At 36.5% G+C, this 25,172-nt stretch overlaps 2 protein-coding genes across 3 annotated transcripts in view; one reads left to right on the top strand and one right to left on the bottom strand.

The window, feature by feature from the left end:
* The window catches only part of pex5lb (peroxisomal biogenesis factor 5-like b), a 42,403-nt gene extending 37,229 nt beyond the window's left edge, over nt 1-5,174 (bottom strand). For both annotated transcript variants that reach the window (XM_065275884.2, XM_065275885.2), the window contains exon 1: nt 4,902-5,174. In XM_065275884.2, coding sequence (XP_065131956.1) covers nt 4,902-4,922 — 21 coding nt within the window. In that variant the 5' untranslated portion in view covers nt 4,923-5,174. The remainder of the gene's footprint in view (nt 1-4,901) is intronic.
* A 6,231-nt stretch (nt 5,175-11,405) lies between these two features.
* phb2a (prohibitin 2a) lies at nt 11,406-20,519 on the top strand. The gene is made up of 10 exons (XM_065275882.1): nt 11,406-11,549; nt 12,248-12,383; nt 12,535-12,619; nt 12,696-12,775; nt 12,872-13,056; nt 14,711-14,840; nt 18,205-18,308; nt 18,909-18,986; nt 19,528-19,604; nt 20,044-20,519. The coding sequence occupies exons 1-10, from the start codon at nt 11,529-11,531 to the stop codon at nt 20,063-20,065; spliced, it is 918 nt and encodes a 305-aa protein (XP_065131954.1). The 5' UTR covers nt 11,406-11,528; the 3' UTR covers nt 20,066-20,519.
* The last annotated feature ends 4,653 nt before the right edge of the window (nt 20,520-25,172 follow it).

Raw genomic sequence — 25,172 nt, 5'->3', positions numbered from 1 at the left:
TAAGACCAAATAAGCACGGACTGGTTTCTGACTGTAATCTATACATTCAGACTTTAGACATAAACAAATGTTTTTATTAGAAAAAGAATGTGGAGATAATTGTTTATATGTGCTCTGTCAAGAACAGAAAGATTTTATGTTTGATTGCTTTTAGATACGCATCTCTTCATGTGTGCACTACCGAGTGCCTTTAAACACGCCCACACACACAGAAAGAAGGCGAATTATAAACGGCGCAGCATAAACAGTCGTCCCACATAAAAACGTTACGTTGTTTTTCATTGCTCCATTAGCCAAATGTATTTTAAAAACACTACAGTATGAGAGCGAGAGTAGCGCAACTCTCTAAAGTTTACACATCAAGGGTTCTGATCTTTAAAGGATGATTAAGTCTGACTCGAGCTGGACTGGTGTAGCAGCCGATCCTGTTCCCCTCGGAAATTCTGTTCCCCCTCCAGTCGACAAAGCATTTCTGCCGACAGTGCAGGTGCCTAAGAATATTTGCGTTTTTTTATTTATTTGATTTTTTTGTATGGTATTGCATATTTACAAAGTTTGTACAAACTAATACAGCTTACAACAATTAAAACTATAAAATAAATATTAAAGCTCCACTGTGTAGGATCTACTCCCATCTAGCGGTGAAAGTCTATATGACAAGCAACTGAATATAACTTTCTAGCCCCCCCCCCCATTCGGAACGCGCTTTAACTCGTACAGTGGCCCGCCCGTGTCATGCCAAGGTTAACATGGCTTCCAGTAGCTACAAAGCAAAAGCAATGAGAAAAAAATGAACAATTTGCAATGTCCTTTGCCTGTGATCCATCAAAGCACACAGATTTATGTTTAACATGAAAAAAGTCTGATTGTCATGATATGTCCGCTTAAAATCACATACAAAAAGCAACCATGACGGGTTTAAATGGACGCGAACTAATATTATGTCAAAGTACAATGCTTATGTTTTAAGTAAACGTTACATGTCCGTGTATATGTAAGAGCTTTCTCTCATATTGGTGAAAAAAGATCGCGCAACTTTCACACGCTTGTAAAATGATACGAAAGACGCGCAGATCACACGCTTTTATCAGAGTATTATGTCAGACATTATGTCAGAGTACAATGCTTATGTTTTAAGTAAACATGTTACATGTCCGTGTATATGTAAGAGCTTTCTCTCATAATGGTGAAAAAAGATCGCGCAACTTTCACACCCTTGTAAAATGAAACGAAAGACGCGCAGATCAGACGCTTTTATCAATGAAAGGCTAAAAATATGGCTGTCACCGTGTGTTTGTGCTAGAGGTCAGAAAAGATGAAAAACATTTTTCTCAGTACCTCAGATTACATAAATGGGCGGAGAGACGGCGTGTGTCTGTTCGAACACATTAAACCACATGCATGTTTACACTAACAAGTGTTATGCATAATCATGCTAAAGTTAGCCAAGGAACTATAAAACTTCAAGTTTACAACATGGACTGTATCGATGTAAACGAATATGCTGAATTACCTGTGGAGAAGATATAAAGTGCAACTTCAGTGTCCCTTGAGCCCCATCTTGGAAAACTAACTCCAATAGTGACTTTGGTCTTGATGTTTTTCCTGTCACGTTGTCGTTTAAAATCCCTGTTTCGCTTCCTTGGCGATTTGTTTTAATGTCCTCGAGAATATGTCTTCAACAGGCTTTCAAATCAAAGCATTAGATCGCAGGTTCATCACGGTTTGCAGCTGTCGCGGCCGAAGGATTCAGCTACGCAGGTCACAGGCTGGATACGTCATCAAGCCTGGTTTATTTAAATCAACTGAGCATTACATTCGCAAGTCATACGCATATTACATCAATTTACAATTAACTAAGAATAATTGTCAGCTTTATAATTGTTAATATTCTGAAATAAGACTGTCTTGATGACATATACCGCCTACACATGCAACCTCCGGAGGCTTCAGCTATCGGCTAGCGTGAGTGTAGAGAGAAAGCGCGAAAGGCGGAGCTTGAATTTCAGGGATGTCCCTCGTCGGCGAATGTATTTCAAAGATGGAGGCACAACATGGATTCAGCCAGAGAGCGCTTCGACGGTATGCATTTTAAATAGCAGATTCTACACTTACGAGAATACTTTGATTAGTGGGTGGGAAGTAATTACACATGAATGAGCACATACTTTTGAAAGAAAACATGGGTTTTTGCTAAGAATTAACTCAATAAAGTACACAGTAGAGCTTTAAGAAAAAACAGCTGGGTGTACAAAAAGAGACAAGTGGAACAGACATTCCGAGGGGAACAGGATCGGCTGCTACACCGGACACATTGAACCGCGCGTGCGTTTGTGCGTAACGTAAACTGCTCACTTTAGTGCCTTTTTGCAGTTAAACTGTTAAAAATCACTTGAATGTTAACTTTATCAAACCTTTGAAACACGTTCAAATGATAAACTTTACCTATTTTATTTTGCGTATTTATCCGCGAATCACATGCGAGCCGAACCGTGGGTCGTGATCCATGCGGATCACGGATCAACCTTAATCCGTTGCAGAACTACACTACACATTCCATTACACCAAATAAAAAACAAACATGTTTTTAAGCAACATCATAGGGGCTCTTTAACTCATTCTATTGGTTGAGAAAATGTTACAGTATCTGGTCAAAGACGTACTTACAAACAGCATTTTTTTTTTTTTTTTTTTTTTTTTTTGATAGAACCACGGAGAGACAAAGCATTTAAGGAATAAAGCGTCTGCAAAAGCTTTTTTTTAACTAAATTGTCTTCCTTTTATCCTTGAATTTGTACAGAGCTTGTTCAGCCATTGTTATTGTAAATTGCTTAGTCAAAAAGTTATTTCTAGCGTTTGAATTGAAGAAATTGAATTTTTCCATCACACACACTACCCGGTCTGAATGCCACACATTGTTAGATATCTACAAAGAATAATATTAAAGTATAATGACTCAAATGAATGAAAAATATAATAGCCTATGTTCTTTCGTTTACCACGGCACCTATCAATCCTTGAACAGGTTCGTACAGTTCTGAATTTCCTGTGATGTTCAACACGGCAAATGTTTAAAATCAATCATTTTCACAGTAATTGTCAATAAGCTAAACATAATTGTATTTCAAGAATACTTCAGTATATCTGAGTGGCCTGACGTCTCCAGTGGCTAAAATGTCTGAGATCAAATTTGTGGAGAAAGCAAAAACCATTAGTGAATTTGATTCATTGTGTCTTATTTAATTTCTTTCCTTCTCAATGCTTGTTTAAATGCTCTAAACTGTTTAATACAACAAAAGGACTTCTTCACACACCCCAGTCTTCTGACACAAATAAGACAAAGCCAGTATTGCAAATGCAATATTCCCAACATGATGATTTAGTGGAGGTGGGTTTGCTTTGAGAAAAGGGAAGCAAACATCAAAGGGGTTTTATACTTGTCTTTTCAGTTTCCAACAATCCCACGCAATGCTAAAATAATGTACCCTCAAGAAAGTGAAGCTTCAGCTAATATGTGCAAAGCCATCATCAAGGGTATTTAAGTGGGCATAAAGGCAACCTTACAAACCTTTTCTCTTATCCGAGAATTTACGAAGCTAGAAAAAGTTATTCTTTATGTCAATCTACAGTATATGGATAATGAGGCTAAAAAGCACAGAATCAGCTAAGCATTGATCTCATTCACAAGCATATCTGCAGATTCAATGCATCCAGTGCAATAAATAGCAGTAAACAGCAGGGAGCTTCTGTAACATCCATAAACCACCAACATTCAAGCCTCTAAACACAATTTTACACTTAAAACATGTTTTTCAACATCACTGTGGCTTCTGCTGTGCATAAAGAATAGGTCTATCAGACATGAAAGAAAAAGTAGGGAAACGGTATGCAGTACATTGCTAGCAAAGACTTAAAAGGAGGACAGTGTTTTACTTGAAAGGCCTCTATTCACACACACTCTTTGTCCAATGCTGCAAGATGTAAGACAGAACTGTGAATGATTATCAGACTTCTCAGGTTTACATCTTGGTGAGACACAAGCCGTATTTATCTTGAGGACTTAGAAGCAAACCACACTTGATGGCAGTTCCCTAAAGTGCAAGCACAGCATCATCAGTCATGTGAACAGCGGCAGACAACATCGAAGTTCACGGGACTCTATGAAGGTCAAATTGCTTCCAAGTGCATAAAGCAGATGTGAAGCCTGCAGTCATATATTTGTGTTCAGTTCAGTAATGTTCTTTTCATATTAGCAAATCTGTATTTGCTATTTTATTGTTACAAAAATCACAACAATATTAGGCCTGGATGACATATGCATGCTGTTTATTAGTGAATGCAAATGTGACTGCTGATTTCATAATTGTGCAGTTTTTCATACACAGCTGGTATTCATGCACTGAAAATTATTGTTAGATATTGAGTATATTTAAAAAAAGTATATTTTATCACACTACACTGATGAGTCCCATAGCTTATGTTTACCAAAATAGCAAAATTACTATTCAATAAAACTTACTGTATTTTCAGATCAATAGCCTAATCATTTTCCATGCCTCTCTGTGGTCAGGTTTTTTATATGACTGATGGAATTAATCGACAAATAAAAAGCAAAACCAAAACAAAATCGTCAAAAAACTGGAAAGTCTTCAGACAGACAAAAATATCATACAAATATGCTTGGCAAGCATCCTCTTTTTGGCGTTATTGCTTATACCTTTAAAGAAAATCGTACGACTTGGTCACATGCAATATAATTTATCGATTTACACAAAAACAACTTGAGCTCCTCAATCTGGGAATAATGTAGTTTCCACATACACACGTGCCCGGCGAGACCGGTGAAAGAGATGCTTCACGCGCTGTGGAAAAAAATAATACATAAAGACACGCGAGCTTACCTGTGAATGTCCCTGATACATATTTCGTCCAAATGCTGAAGACACAACTGTAAATAGTGAACGAGGATGTTAAAACACCAAAGCGATCCCTGAGTCTCTGCAACTGAAATGTTTTCATGCTCCAGCTGCGCGCACGTGAGGATTCCTCATACAGGACCTTTCACGAGACCGCGCATCCGAGTTTCTTACGTTCACATCACGCTGTGGGCTTTGAGACAGAGCAGTGTGGCGCTCCTCTTTTTTCTTTGGGTTATTTCACTCTGCAATTGATCGTGTCCCAGCCCACTTCGTGGCGGAAACGCCTCATTGATCGGTATGCCACCTCCCATGAATAACATCAAGATGCGCTGCTGTTGCTGCTGCTACTGCTGGAGGGCGTCATACAGTAGTACACAACTGCTGTAGACTTTGTTTGTATATAGCCTATTTACTTTATAATGTGTTATGAATTTCTTAGTGGACATGTAAGTTATAGTGAATAGTGATAAGGAAGCCTTTAGAGTACAGCAACCACACTTATATTTAAATGTAACTAGTTGTAATAGTAAATGGGTCACATTTTTGCCTGGATGATTAAGGGAATATAATCTAACATACAAGTACACACTGACTTTATGTGACAATATGCATTGCTACAGGTGCAGAAATAATATAAATAGTATGTAAGGCAGTCTCTGAAAACCAAGCTAAAGTCATTTTTTTGTGATAATGTAAAAAATTGTGTGAACGTATAACCTTAATATACACTCTAAAAAACAAACGGTGCTATATAGCACCAAAACAGTTGCTTTGGATCGTAACGATAGAAGAACCATTTTTAGTGCCATATAGCACCGGTGAAGAACCAGTGAAGCACCAGTGAAGCACCAGTGAAGCACCTGTGTAGAACCATATAGTGCTATGTAGAACCATATGTGGTGCTATATGGCCCCTATATGGTTCTACACTGGTGCTTCACTGGTGCTTCACTGGTGCTTCACTGGTGCTTCACTGGTTCTTCACCGGTGCTATATGGCACTAAAATGGTTCTTCTATCGTTACGATCCAAAGCAATTGTTTTGGTGCTATATAGCACCGTTTGTTTTTTTAGAGTGTATATTTGACTGGGTGAGGTCAACATGAAATCAAAGATTGAAATTAAACTTTGATGCTCCTAATCTCATAATTAGATTATGAGACTTCAGCCTGGATTTCACAGACAGGGTCACATATGTTTAATTTATACCAAGGACACTTTACAACACAAAAAGTACAGAGATACAAGCATATAACATAAAAAGTACCAGTAATCAGGCAACAAACATAAACAAAAGACTAACAAAACAGTAATTACTGAGCACAAATATAAAAAATTGGCTATTGTATACATTGTATTAATATTGTAATTAGTAGATTATATCATATTTAGTAATATTGCCACATATGAAACATGACAATCCACCCTACCCTGTCCTGAAACTGCACAGTTCAAGTTTTTTTTGTTAAGAATTCACAATTATTCATTATAATGGACCACTGCTTTGATGTATTGCAGAGCGTGTGCTGTGTTCCCATTTCTACTCAGAGTTTGGTTATTTTTTTAGATTTAGTTTGGACATATTAAATAGACCGTGTTTGCAGTAGCTTGTTCCCCAGACTCACTGGAAGCATTTATTATGATTGATTGTCTGCTGTTCAGTGTAGCAGTCCAAGCTTAATGGCCTATTCACAATCCACTCTGAGTTGTATGTCAGCTTCAAATTAATGAGCTGACATGTAATTAAAAATATTTCTCCTCCTCCTTGAGGCCTGAAAAGCTAATTAGGTCGATCCATAGAAATCCCCAAAAATGGCACATTTCCAGTCTGTCATTTTTTTATTATTATGAAAGAAAACAGATTTTTAGTAAGCATGTGACAAAAGGAGCCAAACAAAACCAGTTTACAAAATAATAATGAATGTTTATATTCAAAAGTATTTTTTCACTGTAATACCTCTGGACTGTCTAGTCTGTCTAAAAGCAGGATCAATTTATTTTTCCCATAGACTTTTGGATTATCACAAAAAAATAAGCTCTGTTTTAACAAAAGTTTATGACACTTACTCCTGAAATACTCATATCTTTGTTGGGAATTGTGCACATGTTGTGTTGTTTTCCTTTACAGACTAAGTCCCTTATAAAGTCGTTAATCTCATTTAGCAACTTGTTAACAACTGCCCTTTTAAAGACACTTTAAAGCTTTAAAAAGTCATGATTATAGGGGTATTAATTTACTGGTGTGTTTTATGTCGTAGAAAAAAAAAACTTGATAATATATTGGGTTTATGTTAACCTAAGATCTTATTTAAGGAGCTTAACAATAACCCCATTAAAAAAAACATTGACTTTGGGACAATTGAACCAGAAGTGCTATAATGCTAACTCGCTTCCGGGTTTTGCCTTAAAAGATACATCATCCCTATGACACTATTCTCTATACTGCCTATGCAGAATCACAGAATATGCAGGTGCCTAACCAGATGCATGAAGGGAAGCACCAGGAAGTCCATCACAGACTAAAACATTCACACCTATGGGTAATATAAAGTCTCTAATAATAAATATGATTGGCATGTCAGTGGCCTGAGGGGGAGACCAGAATACATGGAAGAAACCTATAGGCAACACAGGCAGAATGTCCACACTCCCCTTTACATTTAAGCACACATACAATTTAGATTATTTATTACCTTACTCTATAAAGAGTAATAATTTATTACCAGAATAGATCTATTTGAAATCACTGCCTCACATTTGAAATGACTAACATAACAATAGCCATATTAATCAAAGTAGTTCTTTATCTTCTGTATTACCTATCTATTTTTTCCTTTCTCTGCTCTGTCAACACTGCAATAATCTTTCTTATCTACGGTACTAACCTTTGGTCTTTTACATTTTACAGTCAGTAAATGTTTGTTATGGCAAACACAGATGTTATCAATCATAGAGATTAGCAACAAAAATCTAATTCTTACATATTATCATTTAATAATTATGAACAGTTCAACCATAAATAAACCTAAATTTGGCTACTAAGTATTGCTGTTTTGTAAGATAAGATCACAGTAAAATCAAATCATTTAGCATATACATTCAATAACCTTGATGACAAGTGAACAATAGGTTAAACACTTACATTATGTATGAAGATGTGTTCAGTATAACTTATCACTATCAATATAAAACATTCCTATTTTGTTCTACAAAATAAACCAAGCACAGTCTTACCCTTACATATATATTTTAAAACGTTGGTATGCTTCAATGCTTCAAGTGTCTTACAGGTTTTAATGGACACAGACTGTGTAATTTATGTTGTATAACAAAACCTAAAAAGTAAAGCCTCTTAAACTAATGTTAAACAGACCTTAAAATCTCATAGAAACTCATTTTGGGATTACAAACCAAACAACTCTTTTTTTGTGAGGGAACATTCATGAGTGAGCACAGATTTCTCATTTTTAATACACTCATTCTGGTCTTGCATTAAGAGCACATGTCTATCCAGGCACAAAATTGCTTCTGCATGACAAAATAATCTTTTTATAACATTAATTCAGTGTCATTATGCAATATTCATTCGCACTGGCCCCAATTCACTGACTGATTGATTTAGGTTATTCCTTCTCAATTTTGGTTGACTATTGATTTGACCTCATCTAGAGTCGTGGATTGTAAAGGTCACACAAATATTTGTATGCTGTAAATATAGTAAACATTTTGTATGTGCTTATTTGTTTTATTTAATGGATTTTTTATACGGCATGAAAAGAGATGTAATACAGTATGTGACAATATCCCGAAGATAATCATTTTCCTTAATACATTTCTGGCGTTATTCAGAGCCTTGTTTGAACATGTGACTTACTGTTTAATTCATGAGCCTCATTTTAATTCCTTTCATGATACTTCTTAAGCTATATTATATTCTCATAGTATCCACTTATTTCATAGGTCATATATACTCTCTAAAGTCAGTTTTATCTCTCAGTTCCCTTTTGGAACATATGTCTCAGTGTTCTTTTGTGTGCATAATGTCAACACTGAAAAAAATGAAACAACTTATATGTGTAAGAAATTTCTTAACTTTAATTTTTAAAAAAATCTATTTTGTCAATTTACTTAAAAGAGTTTGGTTAAAATAGCTTTATTATAGCATTGGTCAATATATCACAACTTAAAATATAAGATAATGAGAATAAATCATGATTAAAAATTAACTACTTCTACATCTATCAAGTAAGGGGGTTATGAATGATTTATGTTGATCTACAGTAACATTGCAAGATTTACAGGTCCCATCATTTGCATAAGACTGAATGAGAGTAAATGTCAAAATAAAGTGTTATATAATATAACTTATAATACCACTAATAGAATTTAAAATTATAATAAATATCAGTTCATTTGCACAGTTCATTTTAAACTTTAAAAAAACTTCTTAATCAGCTTGATTAATTTTTTATATGTTGCCACATGACATTTATTTTTCCTTTGTTATGCATTTGGCATATGCTTTTATCCAAAGTGGGTTACAGCACATTCAAGTTTACTTGGATCTCAAACTTATGACCTTGGCATTACTACCACTTTATTAAATATAGGAAAGTCATATTTGTGTTTGCCGTTTAGATTAACTATTTTAAATGGAGAATAGAGAAAACCTGTCACTTTATTAACTGTCTGTTTAGTGCTGACCTATTTGACCTGTGAGAGCTCAGACAAACATTGGTGAACTACACCCAAGATGCACTGAAGTGCATGCCAATGATAAAATGCTTTAGCAAAGGAGGTGCCAGATGGGCTGATGTCAAACTAGTCAAAGGTCACACAATGACAGCTCAGTGAGCATCACATGGGTGTTGAGAATGTCATTGTCACAGTGCTAAATTCACACATCTGCCATCTGCCACTGAGAGGAGTAAAAACAATTTATTCAGTGACAGGTTCAGCTCAAGGTTTTGGAGTTGCACAGTCAATCATGTCAGGTATCTCTGACAAAAAGAAAGAAAATCACTGTGTATGTCAGACACAGGTATCCAAATTTAGTCAGGATTACTTATTTGTATACATAAGATCAAGTTAAAGAGACATTTTCAAAGTATTTTTGAGTGGTTTGCTGTAACATCCAATACCTGATTGTCTTAGCATCTCTTCTCTGGCAAAATTAAAAAGGAGTCTGGTTAATATTTTGATAGTTTGTCCAAGACAATGGAGAGAAAACTGAAACGTTTATCTTATACTTTGCAAAATACCCTGTAAAAAGGCCTCACAAAACTCACATCTACTTTAGAGTTTTAGAAGTGATCTCAACCCTGTTATAAACTGCTTTGACTGATCAAAATCACAAATTTCTATGAGCTCAAACCAAAAATGAACAAAATTATTTTACTTATCATAGATACATTTATTTTTTACTAAGCTAGCTTTACTAAAATTTGGTATTGTATAGTATGCTTTCATTTTTTATTAAGTATCTGTGTCAATGCATGAACTGAATAACTAAGATCCTCAATAAGTCTGAGCTTTAAAGAGCAACATAAGAACAATACCATTTGCCCAAAAACAAAAAATAATAAAGAGGTTTGGAAGCAGACAACCACCTACAGTCTCTTTCAGCTATCAAACCCATAGTTTGTTCAACAGAATTGAAAAATATAAATAAACTAATTCATGCAAAACAGTGATTTGAGCTAAATGTCTTTTCTGTGTAATCACACTGCAAAAAATGACATTCTCACTTAGTATTTTATACTAAAATCATGGTGTTTGTTCTTGATGAGGAAAATGACCTAAGAAAATAAGTCTAGTCTTTAAAAACTAAAAATATACAATTTAAGTACATTTGTGCTTAAAACAAGCAAAAATATCTCCAATGGGGTGAGAAACTTAGCTTGAATTAAGTGTTTATAGAAAATAACTTATTTTAATATTTATTTTCTCACCCCATTGGAAGATATTTTTGCTTGTTTTAAGCACAAATTCACTTAAATTGTATATTTATAGTTTATAAACTTTACTTATTTTCTTAGGTCGTTTTGCTCATCAAGATAAAGCATATTAATTTACGAATTTTTAAATATTTTTACCGAAAACTAGTAAAAAATACAAAGTAAGAAAGTCATTTTTTGCAGTGCATAATGTGATTTTAATACCACAATTTTTCACATAAATAAATGTAACTATTTGTACAGCATTAATATTACAGCTGTACAACTGTTACTTGAGAACTAACAAAAACTTACTGTTGAAAAATCTGAAAAGATTATATCTACGTCTATTAATGCTTTTAAAGTCATGCCATAATGTCCATTTGTAAACAAGCGTTTTATACTGCCACCTTCTGACAAAACCAAGAACTCTCGTCACAAACAAACCCAGTCGTAAAATATATCAGCTTAATCCAAAAAGCTCTAATAATAATATAAGCTGATTTATAAATATGTAAAATAATAAGCGGATAATTTAAAAATATCTTAGCAGTTTATTTAGGTTGCATGCGCAGGTGCGCTGCAGTACGGTAAACTAACAGTGCAACACAGGAAGTGGAATATCACGTTTTAGAAGATCACCGTGACGTACAAGCGAGAGCAGAGCATTACAGCATGGCGAGTAATGATCCCGGGGTAAGTTATTTTATGTTGTAAAGTCTACCGAAACGGAAATATCCAGACATTTTGTTTATAATGGTTGCGTAATATTTTGAAGTTTGTATTAAAGAAAGCTACGCAAGTAACGTTAGTCTGCTAGCTTCATTCAGGGGTCAGTTATGTAGTGTGTGATGAAACTGTACAACTCTGCATGTAACTGTATGAAATCTATGAATGTGAACTTAGTTGAAATGTTAATACGGTGTAAATCACTCTACACTCACTATTTGTGTCAGTGATGTGGTGAATAAATAATTATGTGTAAGTTATTTTTTTGTAACTGCGCAACAGCATCTTTGTTGCATGTCGTCTGTCCTAAGGACAAGGTCAAAGTTACCTTTCACAGAAAATAGCGCTCAAGATTCTGCTGTTCAAAAGTCACTTTTTATGTGTTTATTTATTCAAAATGCTTAAAATGTAATGCTCAATATTTTATACAAAGTTAACTCTGTATTCTAGAAACACATTGTGCACAGTTCCCCCTCCTGTATCATGACCCCACGTTTAATGCTTAAACCTAATGTTTGTGCATACTTTGCACATGCTGACGAACAACGGATCACATTATCATCCTATTATTGAGAAATTAATAAAACGGCAGCAAAAAAATAAATTTTTAATGCAAATTTAACCCAATTTTTTAATAATCTAATCCAAATGTGCATTTGTCTCAGGGCTTTTTGCAGCTGCTTAGGCAGATCGCTGGTAGAATGGGGTCCGGGCCTGGCCCTCGAGGAGTCGGACTGGGTGTAAAACTAATCGTTGGAGCCGGAGCCCTTGCTTACGGTGTCAAAGAAGCCACATACACAGGTAGATAATGTGATGAATATTTAGCTTTTGTTTGGTCTTTATTGTACATGCACTTACACATACAGTAATTTTGATTAGCTTTGTCCACATGCACAGACAAAGTTTTGACCAGTTTTGTGTACATTGACTAAGATTTGTTTTGTGTGTGCAGTGGAGGGTGGGCAGAGAGCTGTCATCTTTAACAGAATTGGGGGAATGCAGATGGACACTGTGCTTTCAGAAGGATTGCACTTCAGGTACATTTTTACAGCAAAATACAACCATGTTTTTAATTCATTAGGCAGTGATTCACAGATCTATTCCTAAATCTAGGATACCATGGTTCCAGTATCCTATCATCTATGATATCCGAGCCAAACCCAGGAAGATTTCATCCCTCACTGGAAGCAAAGGTGACCCTGCAACAGATGTTTTATCTTAAGTTTAAAAGATGACTTAAATGTTGCAGGATTGCAACATTTACTAAATCCTGTGACTGTTCATCATAGATCTCCAGATGGTCAGCATAGGTCTTCGTGTGCTGTCCCGGCCCTTTGCTGCTAACTTGCCGACTATGTACCAGCAACTGGGAACGGACTATGATGAGCGTGTGCTGCCTTCCATTGTCAATGAGGTGCTCAAGAGCGTGGTGGCCAAATTTAATGCGTCCCAACTGATCACACAGCGAGCACAGGTATGGCTTGAAGGCCAAGGACACATGAGAGAGATCTTTAGGGGATAATTCATTAGGGGTGGGAATCGCTTGGACCCTCATGAATCGATTCAGAATCGATTCTTAGGGTCCCGATTCGATTCAGAATCGATTCTTGACGTACTAATTTGCATATATGTGACGTCATTACGTCGCATTTGCTTTCAAAGCCAGGTTAATGTTTGCGCTTTTGCTAGTCTCTGAACTGTCATATACTGTACTTTAATGCAACTAGGGATAAATAATGTCATTCTTATATACATACATGTCCTGTTTCTGTTGTAAGACATTAAAACCAGTAAAAATATTAAATTAGAGTGACATATTAATTCTTTATATTACCCGCATTAACTTCCACGAACGTTAAGCGTCTAATCATCATCATTATACACAGTGATTGGCAGTATTACTGTATTTATATAATGCAGCGCACCCAGCGACTGAATAACAAACTATGTGCATATTTTTTCAGAAGTATATTCATGTTATATCTAAACAGTCTGCGGATGGTTTAGGGCAGGGGTGTCCAATACGTCGATCGCAAAGGCAATGCCGGTAGATCGCACAACTGCTGCTCCACGCGCAAAATTGTCATTATGGTCTTTTGGAGTAATTGTGAAACATGCAGGTCTTTTTGAGTTGCTGCGCCTTTCTTCTCAAATGTGTTTTGCCATGCCACTGCAGCTCAGTCGTCTTTAACTTCCAAAATTCACATGGATGCGCATTCTTGCCTCACACACTTGCTGATTCACACGCACGGTGTGTGTGAGCGAGCAAACGAGAGGGAGAGAGAGAGGCAGCGTAGCGCTGATTTGTATGCTTCTGTTTGTTTCACTAAACCGCATCTCCGCTATTTTAAGGAGTACTCGACGTGTACTCAAGGATTTTTTTTTAAAACTCCTCAAAAAGAATAGAGTAATGGTGACAGCCCTAAATTCAATGTAGAGATATATGCAGTATAGTCCTACAAGCATTTAAAGTGTTCTTTCTCTTCTGCTCTTGTAAGCTCCGCTATGCGCTCTTGCAGGGCGCGCTCTCTTAAGTTGTCCGTGTGCATCACCGCTTTGAGTTCCGCCTTTTGGTTCTGATAACGTGGCGTTATTTTGTAAACTAACATTTAAGAATCGATTCTTGACATTTGTGAATCGATTCAGAATCGGCCCACGTCCGAATCGCGATTCATCTAAGAATCGATTTTTTTGCCCACCCCTATAATTCATCCAAAATAACACAAAAAATTCAAATAATTATTTGCTCAACCCTTATCATTATCAAACAAGCTTTGAATGACATGTGGATACCTAAATAAAGACAAAATTTAAATCTTTGGATTTATTATTTAATGATTGTCTATACATAAGTTTTAGAATTGTTGGTCAGGACATCTCTGTTTTTTTAATACCTAAAGTGATAGCCAGATAGAAAAACAGCATCCAAAAAATATTATTGTTATGGAAAACTTTGTATTAAATCCGAAAACTGCAAAACATAACTACTTTTACTAGTCTTGTACTTTTTGTACCTCATTGTATCTTTTTAGCATGCTTGCTGCTGGTAAAAAAAGAAGTTAATCAAATCACTCATTCAGTGAAATGCTAAGCAGTTATTAAAGTGTTTTTAATTGTTGTGTTTTCAGGTTTCATTGCTCATAAGGAGAGAGCTGATTGAAAGAGCTAAAGACTTCAACATCATCCTGGACGACGTGTCCATCACAGAGCTCAGCTTTAGCAAAGAATACACGGCTGCTGTGGAGTCTAAACAAGTCGGTAAGTAGTGCCAATTTAACCATTAACACTCTAAACTTGTGAATTATTGTTGTATATATTTACATTCTCTATTCAAACAAAACGCAGCTTTACATCCAAGAGCCTATTTATAACTGAAAGTAAGTTTGACACAATAGCCTTTTATCAACCTGTCTAATTTCACAAATGTTTCCCACAAATCATGACATTGCTCTTTCATATTTTTTCTAATGGGTTTTAAACTATTTGGACATTGGGTAAACCAGTCAGCCTATAGACAGTTTCAGAAATTAATGAATACAATGTTTACTACAGATCGCCTACCAAATGTCTCTTCACATAGCGGTGATTCATGATCCAGGTCTCCTCTCATCTTTAGGAAACCAAAACATTTGTAATTTTCAATGGTATTTGTCCCAGAGTTCAGTTTAGCCACTAGCCAGACCACTAAACAAACAGAAACCGGAAGTTAAAGTTCCATCCAGACACGTAACCGCGACAATGTGTGTGTGCCCGCCCGATAAAACCTTCTATAAACTAATATTTTTGGTCAAGTTGTTTTTAGATGTAGTGTAATGCTCAGAGGGAACTGGGGGGCTTAAGTTCGAGGACTTTAAATGTCTAATATGACAAAAAAAATTGTAAATGTAGTTCCTTATTGTCCCGAATATAAGATTACTTTTTGTTCTCATGAAATGCCTCTCAACAATGTCGTCTTCTTGCTTTAGACCATTACATGTCTATCATACAAAAATGCGATAGGTGGTGGCAAATACACGTAAACAAGTTCATCTGGACTAAAGCAACCTGATCAACTATAGTCGTTTACAGTAAGGCAGATTTCTACTTAGTGGTCGACCGATATGTTTTTTTATGGCCGATACCGATAATAAGAAAGCAGTATGGCTGCTATAACACAAATGTTATTACAGTAAATAAGGGGCTGTTTACACTTGGTATTAAAATGTGTTTTCATCGATCGGATCACAAGTGGACGAGAGAGACACATTACGTTCACACCTGGTATTTAAATCCGTCTCTTTTGTCCACTTTCGAACACTTCTGTCCTGAATACTGTGAGGGGGTGGTCTTTGAGACGGTGGGCGAGTCTCTGTGCTGTCATTCAAACCTGGGCGGGAGTAATTATGAGTTTATATGGACGCAAACTAATATTATGTCGGAGTCCACTGCTTGTTTAGCAAGTAAACATGCTGCACAGAGTTTTGTACGTGTGTATGTTAGAGATTTCTCAGCGCAATTGATAAAATAAGATAGCGCAACTTTCACACGCTTGCAAAACGAAACTACGGAGATCAGCTGCTTGAGTTTATCAATGAAAGGCTAAAAGTAGCGCTGTTTACCGTATGTTCACGCCAGAAGTCAAAAAAAGACGTAAAACTTGTGTTTAATACCTCAGATTAGATAAATGGGCGGAGAGAAGGCGGTCACGTGTGGCTGTTCGAACACATTCAAACACATATGCGTTCCGCAACTCCAAAGCGATCCGACCGAAAGTGGTTTCGACTACCTCTGGATGTGGTTGAAAGTGGTCGAAAGTGCCACCTGGCATTAACGTCGTCCACTTGTGATCCGATCGACGAAAACGCATGTTAATGCCAAGTGTTTGCGTTAACATGCGTTTTCGTCGATCGGATCACAAGTGGATGACATTAATGCCAGGTGTAAACGGTGTTCAAAACGTTTTGAACGCGTCCACTTTCGACCACTTTCAACCACATCCAGAGGTAGTCGAAACCACTTTCAATCGAATCGCTTTGGAGTTGAGGAACGCAAATGTGGTTGAATGTGTTCTAACAGCCACACGCGACCGCCTTCTCTCGCCCATTTATCTAACCTGAGGTATTAAACACAAGTTTTACGTCTTTTTTTACTTCTGGCGTGAACATACGGTGAACAGCGCTATTTTAAGCCTTTCATTAATACAACTAAAGTGGCTGATCTCCGTAGTTTCGTTTTGAAAGCTTGTGAAAGTTGCGCGATCCTATTTCATCAATTGCGCTGAAAATTCAGAGAAAGCTCCAACATATAAACGTAAAAAACACTGTGCAGCATGTATACTTGCTAAACAAGCAGCGGACTCCGACATATTATTAGTTTGCGTCCATATAAACTCCAAATTACACCCGCTCGCGTTTTAATGACAGCAGAGAGACTCGCCCACCGTCTCACGGACCATCCCCTCACAGTATTCAGGACAGAAGCGTTCGAAAGTGGACAAAAGAGACGGATTTAAAACCAGGTGTAGACGTAATGTGTCACTCTCGTCCACTTGCGATCCGATCAATGAAAACACATCTTAATACCAAGTGTAAACAGCCCCTAAGAGATAAACAGAAAAAGATTTATAAATATAACCTTTTAAAGTACTTGAAGCACATTTACATAATTAATTATTTACATAATAAAACATAATTACTGTGTATGTGACATCTCACGGTACTGTTTGAATAAGTGTGTTGAACCGCTGTGTTGTTGTGGGTGACACAACAAAACGTCATGTTAAAAAGTGAATAATAATTTATTGTCTGGCAGACTTTGTCTTTTCATTACAAACAACAAATTTAAATAATAGAGACATTTACTGGCTAATTGAAAAGATTTATATTTAATTGAATACAATCCAAATATCAGCCAGTATATCAGCCTTTGCAATATATTGTCTATCACTACTTCTACTGTTAATTTTTATATATAAAAAATGCCATGTGATTTTGTCAGCTGGGCAGCCTAGGCTAATTGTTATTAAATTCAGATGGACTGCAGTCAATGTATGGTACTGTATGTCTCATGAAAAGTTAAAGAATGTGAGGAAGTAAACTGGTCCCCTTTGACTTATGTATTTTCAAATGACAGCATTTTCTTTATAAGGTACACTTTGAATACAGTAATGTATTATTTGGGTGACAACATAAATATCTTGATGATTTAATATATTCCCCAGCTCTATTCCATAATAAAAATTATTAGCAGAGCCAAATTTTTTATAATTTTCAATATATGGTATTTAAACTATTTATAGGTCCCGTTTCCCTGTGTTTTCGAAGCCTTGCTTGTGTTTACGGTGCCCAATATAAGGTGTTTATGTTTTGTGTGTAAAAAACGCAGTAAAAACGTGACCTTTAATATTAAATATTGTTTGCTTATCCTAATAATATCCACTAGGAGGCGCTCAAGTCATTTCATGATTTTGTTCTCTTGCTTCTCTCAAAATTGTATTCTGTGTGAAAGCACTGAAATGTCATGTTTTATTTACATCACTTAAAATGAACATCGTAATACGCAGTTCGGCATTGAATAGTAGAATGTCTGTGGTTGTGCTGTATTATTTTTCTCTTTAAATAACCTGTCTGTTGTTGATGTGCAGCCCAGCAAGAGGCCCAGAGGGCTCAGTTCTACGTGGAGAAAGCCAAACAGGACCAGAGACACAAGATTATCCAGGCTGAGGGGGAAGCCGAAGCCGCTAAAATGGTTTGCTGTTTCACTCCTTTCCATTTAAATGCAAACCTCAAAGCATTAAAATGTCTCAATGACAAACAGTGTGCTTAATTGACAGAAACATAAGGTTTTTTTGTGCTTACTCTCAAATGCCCTGATCGTACAATTTGCATGTAGAAGCACCTCATTTCATAGAACTGTTAGTCATGGTTATTACTCACATGTTGTCTGTGAGTGGCAGATGAGTGCAATTATCAGATATAATTAATGAACACCACAGTAAATTGTTGGAGTCATATATCTGCTATTTTCAAGTGTTGCCTCCTCAGTCTCAATTGCCTGTCAACAAACACATCACATTTAAATGCATTTGTTTTCTTCACTCTTGGTCCATTAAGGGCACTACTCCTAATTGTTCTACTTTCCAGAAGCTTGAAGTTGTTTGTTTGTTTTGTTTAAGGTTTCCACACCCTTTGTCTTCAGAAATGACTTTGCAGATGGGCTTTTTTCTGCTGATATGATGCAACTGTGTTTGTAAAATGAGTCGCAGGCCATTGGCTGTCTGCTGACGGTGAACAAAGTCTTAAGCAAGGGTCATTTGCTTTGTTTTAAATGTGTGTTTGTGCTTTCCAGTTAGGTCAGGCTGTGATGAAGAACCCTGGTTATCTAAAACTCAGACGCATCAGAGCGGCACAGAATATTGCCAAAACGGTATGACGTATTTTTTATTTTTTATTTTATAGTGTTTTCCATTGATTTGAAATTATAGTGTTAGCTTTATAGAATTAAAGTTTAATAGTACAAATGACTTACTAGAATACTGGCTACTGTGTACTGTGGCTGCATACTGCCTGCGTGAAACTGTTATCACATATATGCACCCAATTTAAGTTTATTTCTATAACGGTTTTCACAGTTTTCCATTGTTGCAAAGCAGCTGTTCATGGAACCAACAAACAATTAATAAAAAACATAAAAAATCCACTATATTATAGAATACAGAATTCATGGTATTATGGCAAATTATCGAAAAGTAAGTTCATGGCGTTGTGGGTTACAAAAGATATTATAGTATAGATACTGTGCTGCGTTTTGTTTAATGCACATTTAGTCAGATGTAATTATTCAGAAACACAAATACAAAACACTATTTACCGTCGTACTATAAATAGTATGCTAGTTTGCTGTTTCAAACATAGCCTGTTTCATAGACTGTGATATTAACTACTATAATGTATATACTTGTCACCAGGTGTCAACATCTCAGAATAAGGTGTACCTGAGTGCAGACAACTTGGTCTTGAACCTCCAGAATGATTCCTTTAACAAGTAAGATCCCAACCACAAGCTGCTTTTCTACCTCATGCTGCTTTTTCTACTCCAATCAGCCATCATTTTCAGAAATAATTGGATCCCAGTCCTTGCTTCTTTGCACACAGCAAATGACCTCAGTCATAACGTGTGTCATTCACTGTTCTGAGAAAAATGCAGGGCAACTTGCCCCAATCTGCTGGTTTTGCTTATTCTAGCTGCTTTGATTCTCTGCCACTTATCCATTACTAGTCTCACATGCATTATTTTTTTCAATTAGCGTTGATTACTGAACAAACTAAAAATATGTGCCAGTTGGCCCAAAAATACATAAAATATAAGTTAAATATGTATAGTATATACTGTGTAAAAGTATAACTTTGTTTTTTTATTAATACTTGTATGTTTACATGGTTGCCTCGATGGTAATGTGTACATTTGTCTTCTTCTGTTGCAGCTTGCCGTCATTTGCGAAGTGAGAAGCATCAATCATGGACAACACATTCATTCTATATGTTAGCACTTTGCTGAACCACAGTATTTATTCCTTTTAATAGAAACAACACTGTGTCCCCAAAGAGATGTCGCTGATTACATTTTTTACTCAGATTTGGGTTAGACAACATTACACACTTACGTGTATGTGAGTGAATACCCATTGTACACAGTGTTTTGTGGTTTGGCAGGTCTTTTGTGTGATGATGCTTAAGAATTGACACTGTATTATCAATTGGTGCAGTGAAACACAAGTTTTTGTAACATTTGAAACCATATGTGAAGACGCCCAAGTACAATAACTTTAAAGTAAATAGTTGCTGGTTGTTGTTTACAGAACATGCTCTTTTTTTAGTTTTACCTCCCAACATTTGTTTCCAGTCTATATAATTTGTAACAAACATTGAAGTACATTAAAGTAGAAACTTGATTGATTAATTGACGTTTGTGTTTAATTTTGTATGTATGTATGCATAATTGTCCATAACATGTTTTGTTTTTTCATTGAAAGCAAGGAAATCTGGCCCTTTGTGTAAATGAGGTAATATGGGCAATATTCTAATATTTCTGTTTTTATTTTATAACCTTTTCAAATGCTATTTTATGATTAACACATTAAATTTAGCTTGGTCTTTTGTCATTTTCGTAATTATTAGTGTTTAATACGCTCGAGTCGAGATAATTATTAATTAATGTAGTGTTGAGGAACAAACACCAGCTTAAAAGAGGATGTTTGGTCAGTAGATGGCGCCAAAACAACGCCAGTTTTCCATGTCAATCAAAGACTGCAGCCTGCGGAGGTCGCATATGCAGGATGCATACGTCATCAAGCCTGGTTTATTTAGTTAAGTTAGCATTACATTCGAAAGTCATAAGCATATAACAACACTTTACGATTAAATAAGAATAATAGTCAACTTTATAATTTTTTATATTTTGATATAAGACCGTGTTGATGACCCTATGACGTATGCAGACTAGATATGCGATCTCCGGAGACTGCAGCCTTCGGATTGAGAGACGGCTAATTTCCTGTGCAGAGCTATCGGCATGTGACATCAAAGTAACGCGATAACGAGTCGAAAGCTACACTCTCGCGGTACTTCGATGTCATAGTCCTCATTCAGGAGCATTCTTCATTCAGCTGATGGTAAGTCTAGAGTCCCAGCGGCCCTTACGAAAATTAACAATTGTTTTACTATCGTACAAGTGTATTAACCATGTTTAATGGTTTTATTTGTAGTAAAAATAAACATTTATATTGGTAAGGGAGTGCTAGAGGACTTTTATGTTAGTTCATTTGTCATCGTTGTACGGAGCTCCGACCCACAGATTTGCTGAAGTCTCAAGGGCATGTTTCCACACGATCTTTTGAAACTGGGTCTCCTGGGACACTTCGCTTTGGGAGGGGCTGGGTATGAAAGGAACCAAAACGTTTCACAATAGTAATATTCATGATATGGAGGAGGTTGAAAAGAGGCAGGGCCAGTGGAGTGATCCACAAGGTCACTCCCCTTTCTTTACCTCAAGGGCCAATAACGTTGAGTGACTTTTTTGAATGTAATGATGTGGGTTGCAGCTTATAATGCATGTTCCTTAAGTCAATGCTAAATCAACAAATGTAAATGTGGTCTTATAAGTTCACTATAATGTCTGTATTATTGTATAGCTTTTTATAACTATCTAGTGCCTCTGACCTCATTTAAGATGCAGGGGTAATCCTAAACTGGTTCATGTTTGATCTGCCCAGTGTGCTGGGCTTTAATATGCAAATGTACGCAGACGAGAAGACCGTCACGTCCCACCCCTCCCCTTTCCTCTATACTCTCTTGCCCCTCCCCTCCAAGGCAATGCATAAACAAGAGCAGATTACCACTCAGCTGGTCCGTCTCCATGGAAACGCTGACCTCATGCTGGGACGAGAGATCTGGGCCAGTCACCATGGCGATTCGTCAGGACAGTAGACTTGATCTCCCTTACCTTTAGCACAATGCACTTAATAGCAGCTTTGCAGCTATTTCTGGAGGTCAATAGCACAACATCCTCACGGTGTGCCGTTTTCCCCACCATTGCACAAGGCACTGCAGATATCTGTTAAGCATTTGCCACCACCAGAGCTACGGCTGCTCACAAACCGTTTTAGCACTTGCTAACTGCGTTCACGCTAGATGTGTGACCTACATCCCACTTCAAAGTCATGATGCTATGCAGTTAGCGCATGTCTGTGGTGTTCTTGTCTCTCCACAGATTTTCAAAAATGCACATTAAAGTTTGCTTAGTCATTTGCGCTGTGAACATTACATTTTGTGTTATAATTCTTATGATTCATAATACGCGTATGTCATACAATGAAAGCCAATACTGCTGCATGTCTCGGCCTGCAGCATGCATCCATGAACATCTCATACAATTAAAATCAAATTCTGTATAGTAGGATGTCAAAGATAAGATCAAAGTAGCCGTGCAAAACAAAATAACAAAATTGCATTGTTTCCGACTTTCGTCTATAAACAAGATATCCTCTTTATAATCTATAACTACCAGAGTCGAACAGAGTTAATCCTATAATGTAAATTAGGATTGTGAGGTAATGCAAAGCATTACTTTGTTATAAAGGAGAGATAACGGTCCCTTGTTTTCAGGTTGAATTTGCTCCCCTGGAGATGAATTGATAAATTTGTGCCGTCTGTATTGAGCATAGGCCTCTACAGTAATTTACTGCATGGATTTAATTAACCCGTTTTTTATATGGCACCCTCATTATGATGTCAAAAGGGATTTGGAAAGCTTGGCCTAGTTTGGTTAATATTGCTCTTTATACATCTTAATTTTTGCCTCAGATTACCATAGTTCAAGTTACACTGTAGACTCACTTATACAGAAATTTAGCCTGGCATTGGTTTTTTACACTCGGTTCTTTGGACACCATTTCTATAAACAGCCCATCGTTTAAATTTCGTCATTATATATGATGTTCCAAATCTGTATGTCATGTATGATACCGTCTCCGGTTGTGTAGTAGGGCGAGTGATGGCATATTTGTCATTTTTGAGGGTGAATTATCCTTATTATATAGGACATAAAAACACAAAAACTTTGTTCTCCAAGGAGGGATTGTGTTTTTATCAAAAAATGCATTTTGTTTTTTTCCACCTGCTACCTGGGAAACACGTATGTCTCTGTTTCTCGCTACAAGAACGCTAAGGAATACTGAAAGTGTGTTAGCTTTTGGTTCACAAGTAGGTACGAAATTTGAACTGGAGCTCTTTGTATGCACAGCTATTATTTTCTCACTACATAGAGGTGTTATGCAATGGCGTATGGCTATGCAGTTCATGCACATTAATAGCATATAGAAAAATTAAAGTAACTTAATCCATTTTGGACTGATTTGGACAACAGCTATCCATGGGCTCAACTACTGAATAGCATTAATAAGGATTTCTGTAATATTTCATGTTCAGTTGAATTGTCTCCTAGTCTGTTCAACCTGTATTTTGCAAAAAGAGCTTGTGGGTTTTATCGTCTTCATCCAAAGCAGTTGCAGCAGCTTCCTCTTTCATTGTGTGTCAGGAAACTTGGTCCCTTCATGTCAGTTCCCACAGGTGCAGCGTCTGCACATCAGTCTCACATGACTGGCCTCTGTGTCGAAGACTGATTGAAGCTGCTATTCAGTTTTAACTGTGGTTGGCATAATCATTTTTTGTAGGTTAGGTTTAAGTCTTGACACCAAATGCTATTTGTGCTAGTCTGAGTCTTATTTTCCATCTAAAACGTGTCAAATAAAAACTTCCAATTAGATCGAGTAGGTTAACTCAACAGCCATATTGGCAATGCCTTTGGGTAGCTGCTTCCAGTCATAATTTCCAAAGAACTACAGCTTCTGTCTATTTAAAAGAGACGGTTTTCGAGAACTGTTTTTAACATTACATTTTAATATCATATTTTATCTGTTAAAGAGTCTGCGCTTTCAGTATGTTTATTTAAACTAATTTGTTATTTGTATTTTTTGGAGCTTTGTGTGCTGACTTTCTATACTTTTCTGCTTTTGAATTTGAAAAGATGTCAGTTTTATCTGCCTTTTAGTAGGATGGTAAAGGACACAATTGCATGTCATAAGATCTGCTGGGGTCTCTGGCATCTTACCTCCCTTATGTTGTGGGTTAAATATACCCCTGTGTGTTTACTCAGGTTCACTCCCCCTAATGACTTTGTGTCTGGCACAGATGGTGAGCACTGAGGGTCTCCAGGCTTTGACACACTCTGGATAGATTAACTGGGTCTCTCTGGGCTCTTCCCCTGTGAGATTACATGGCCTAAAGCCAATATGGAGGACTTTGCCTTATGACAACTTAATTTAAAATTAAACCGGGTTGTCATTGTACTAACCCATTGTACTGATCGGGTTAACCAAAGTACACCAATCTTGAAATTTTTGTAATGCAGATATAGAGATCTCACCTAGAGATGAATGTTCATAAAATTATATTTGTCTAAGCGACATTTAGTCTCAAAAATCAGCTCTCGGTTGCTACATAAACTTGATGACGGTTATTAACGCAACACATTATTCAGATATCATCATTATTTTAGCCGTGCTGTGATAATGAAGGTGAAATTCACCTTAACTTTCAATAAAGATGAATATTTAATGTGCAGATCAGCAGGACACTCCCATGCTTCTGTTGCTGGCCCCCAAGGGTTTCCAGTTACAACAAGGAGTGGGGAGGGGCCGTATAAAAAAGGTGGACATTTTTAAGCAAGTTTTCCCTCCTTTTTTCTAGTTTGCTTCATTGTTTACCTCATTTTTTATATTCTGACATATTTGTGAAGGATCATACCACTTTTTACTACTTGCCAGAGGTGGAAAGAGTACTGAAAATTTGTACTCAAGTACAAGTACAAGTAGTTGCTAAAAAAATACTCAATTACAAGTAAAAGTACTGGTGTTAAAAATGTACTTAAGTAAAAGTACAAAGTACCCCTCTTAAAAACTACTCAAGTACAAATTACTTTTTAGCCGGTGATATTTATTGAATAAATATTAAATCCATTGAATGAAATCAGAGATATGAATGGATTAAAAACAGG

This window comes from Paramisgurnus dabryanus, chromosome 6 (genome assembly GCF_030506205.2).
Source record: "Paramisgurnus dabryanus chromosome 6, PD_genome_1.1, whole genome shotgun sequence".
In the NCBI taxonomy this organism is placed as follows: Eukaryota; Metazoa; Chordata; class Actinopteri; order Cypriniformes; family Cobitidae; genus Paramisgurnus; species Paramisgurnus dabryanus.
This window is presented reverse-complemented; position numbering and strand designations above follow the sequence as displayed.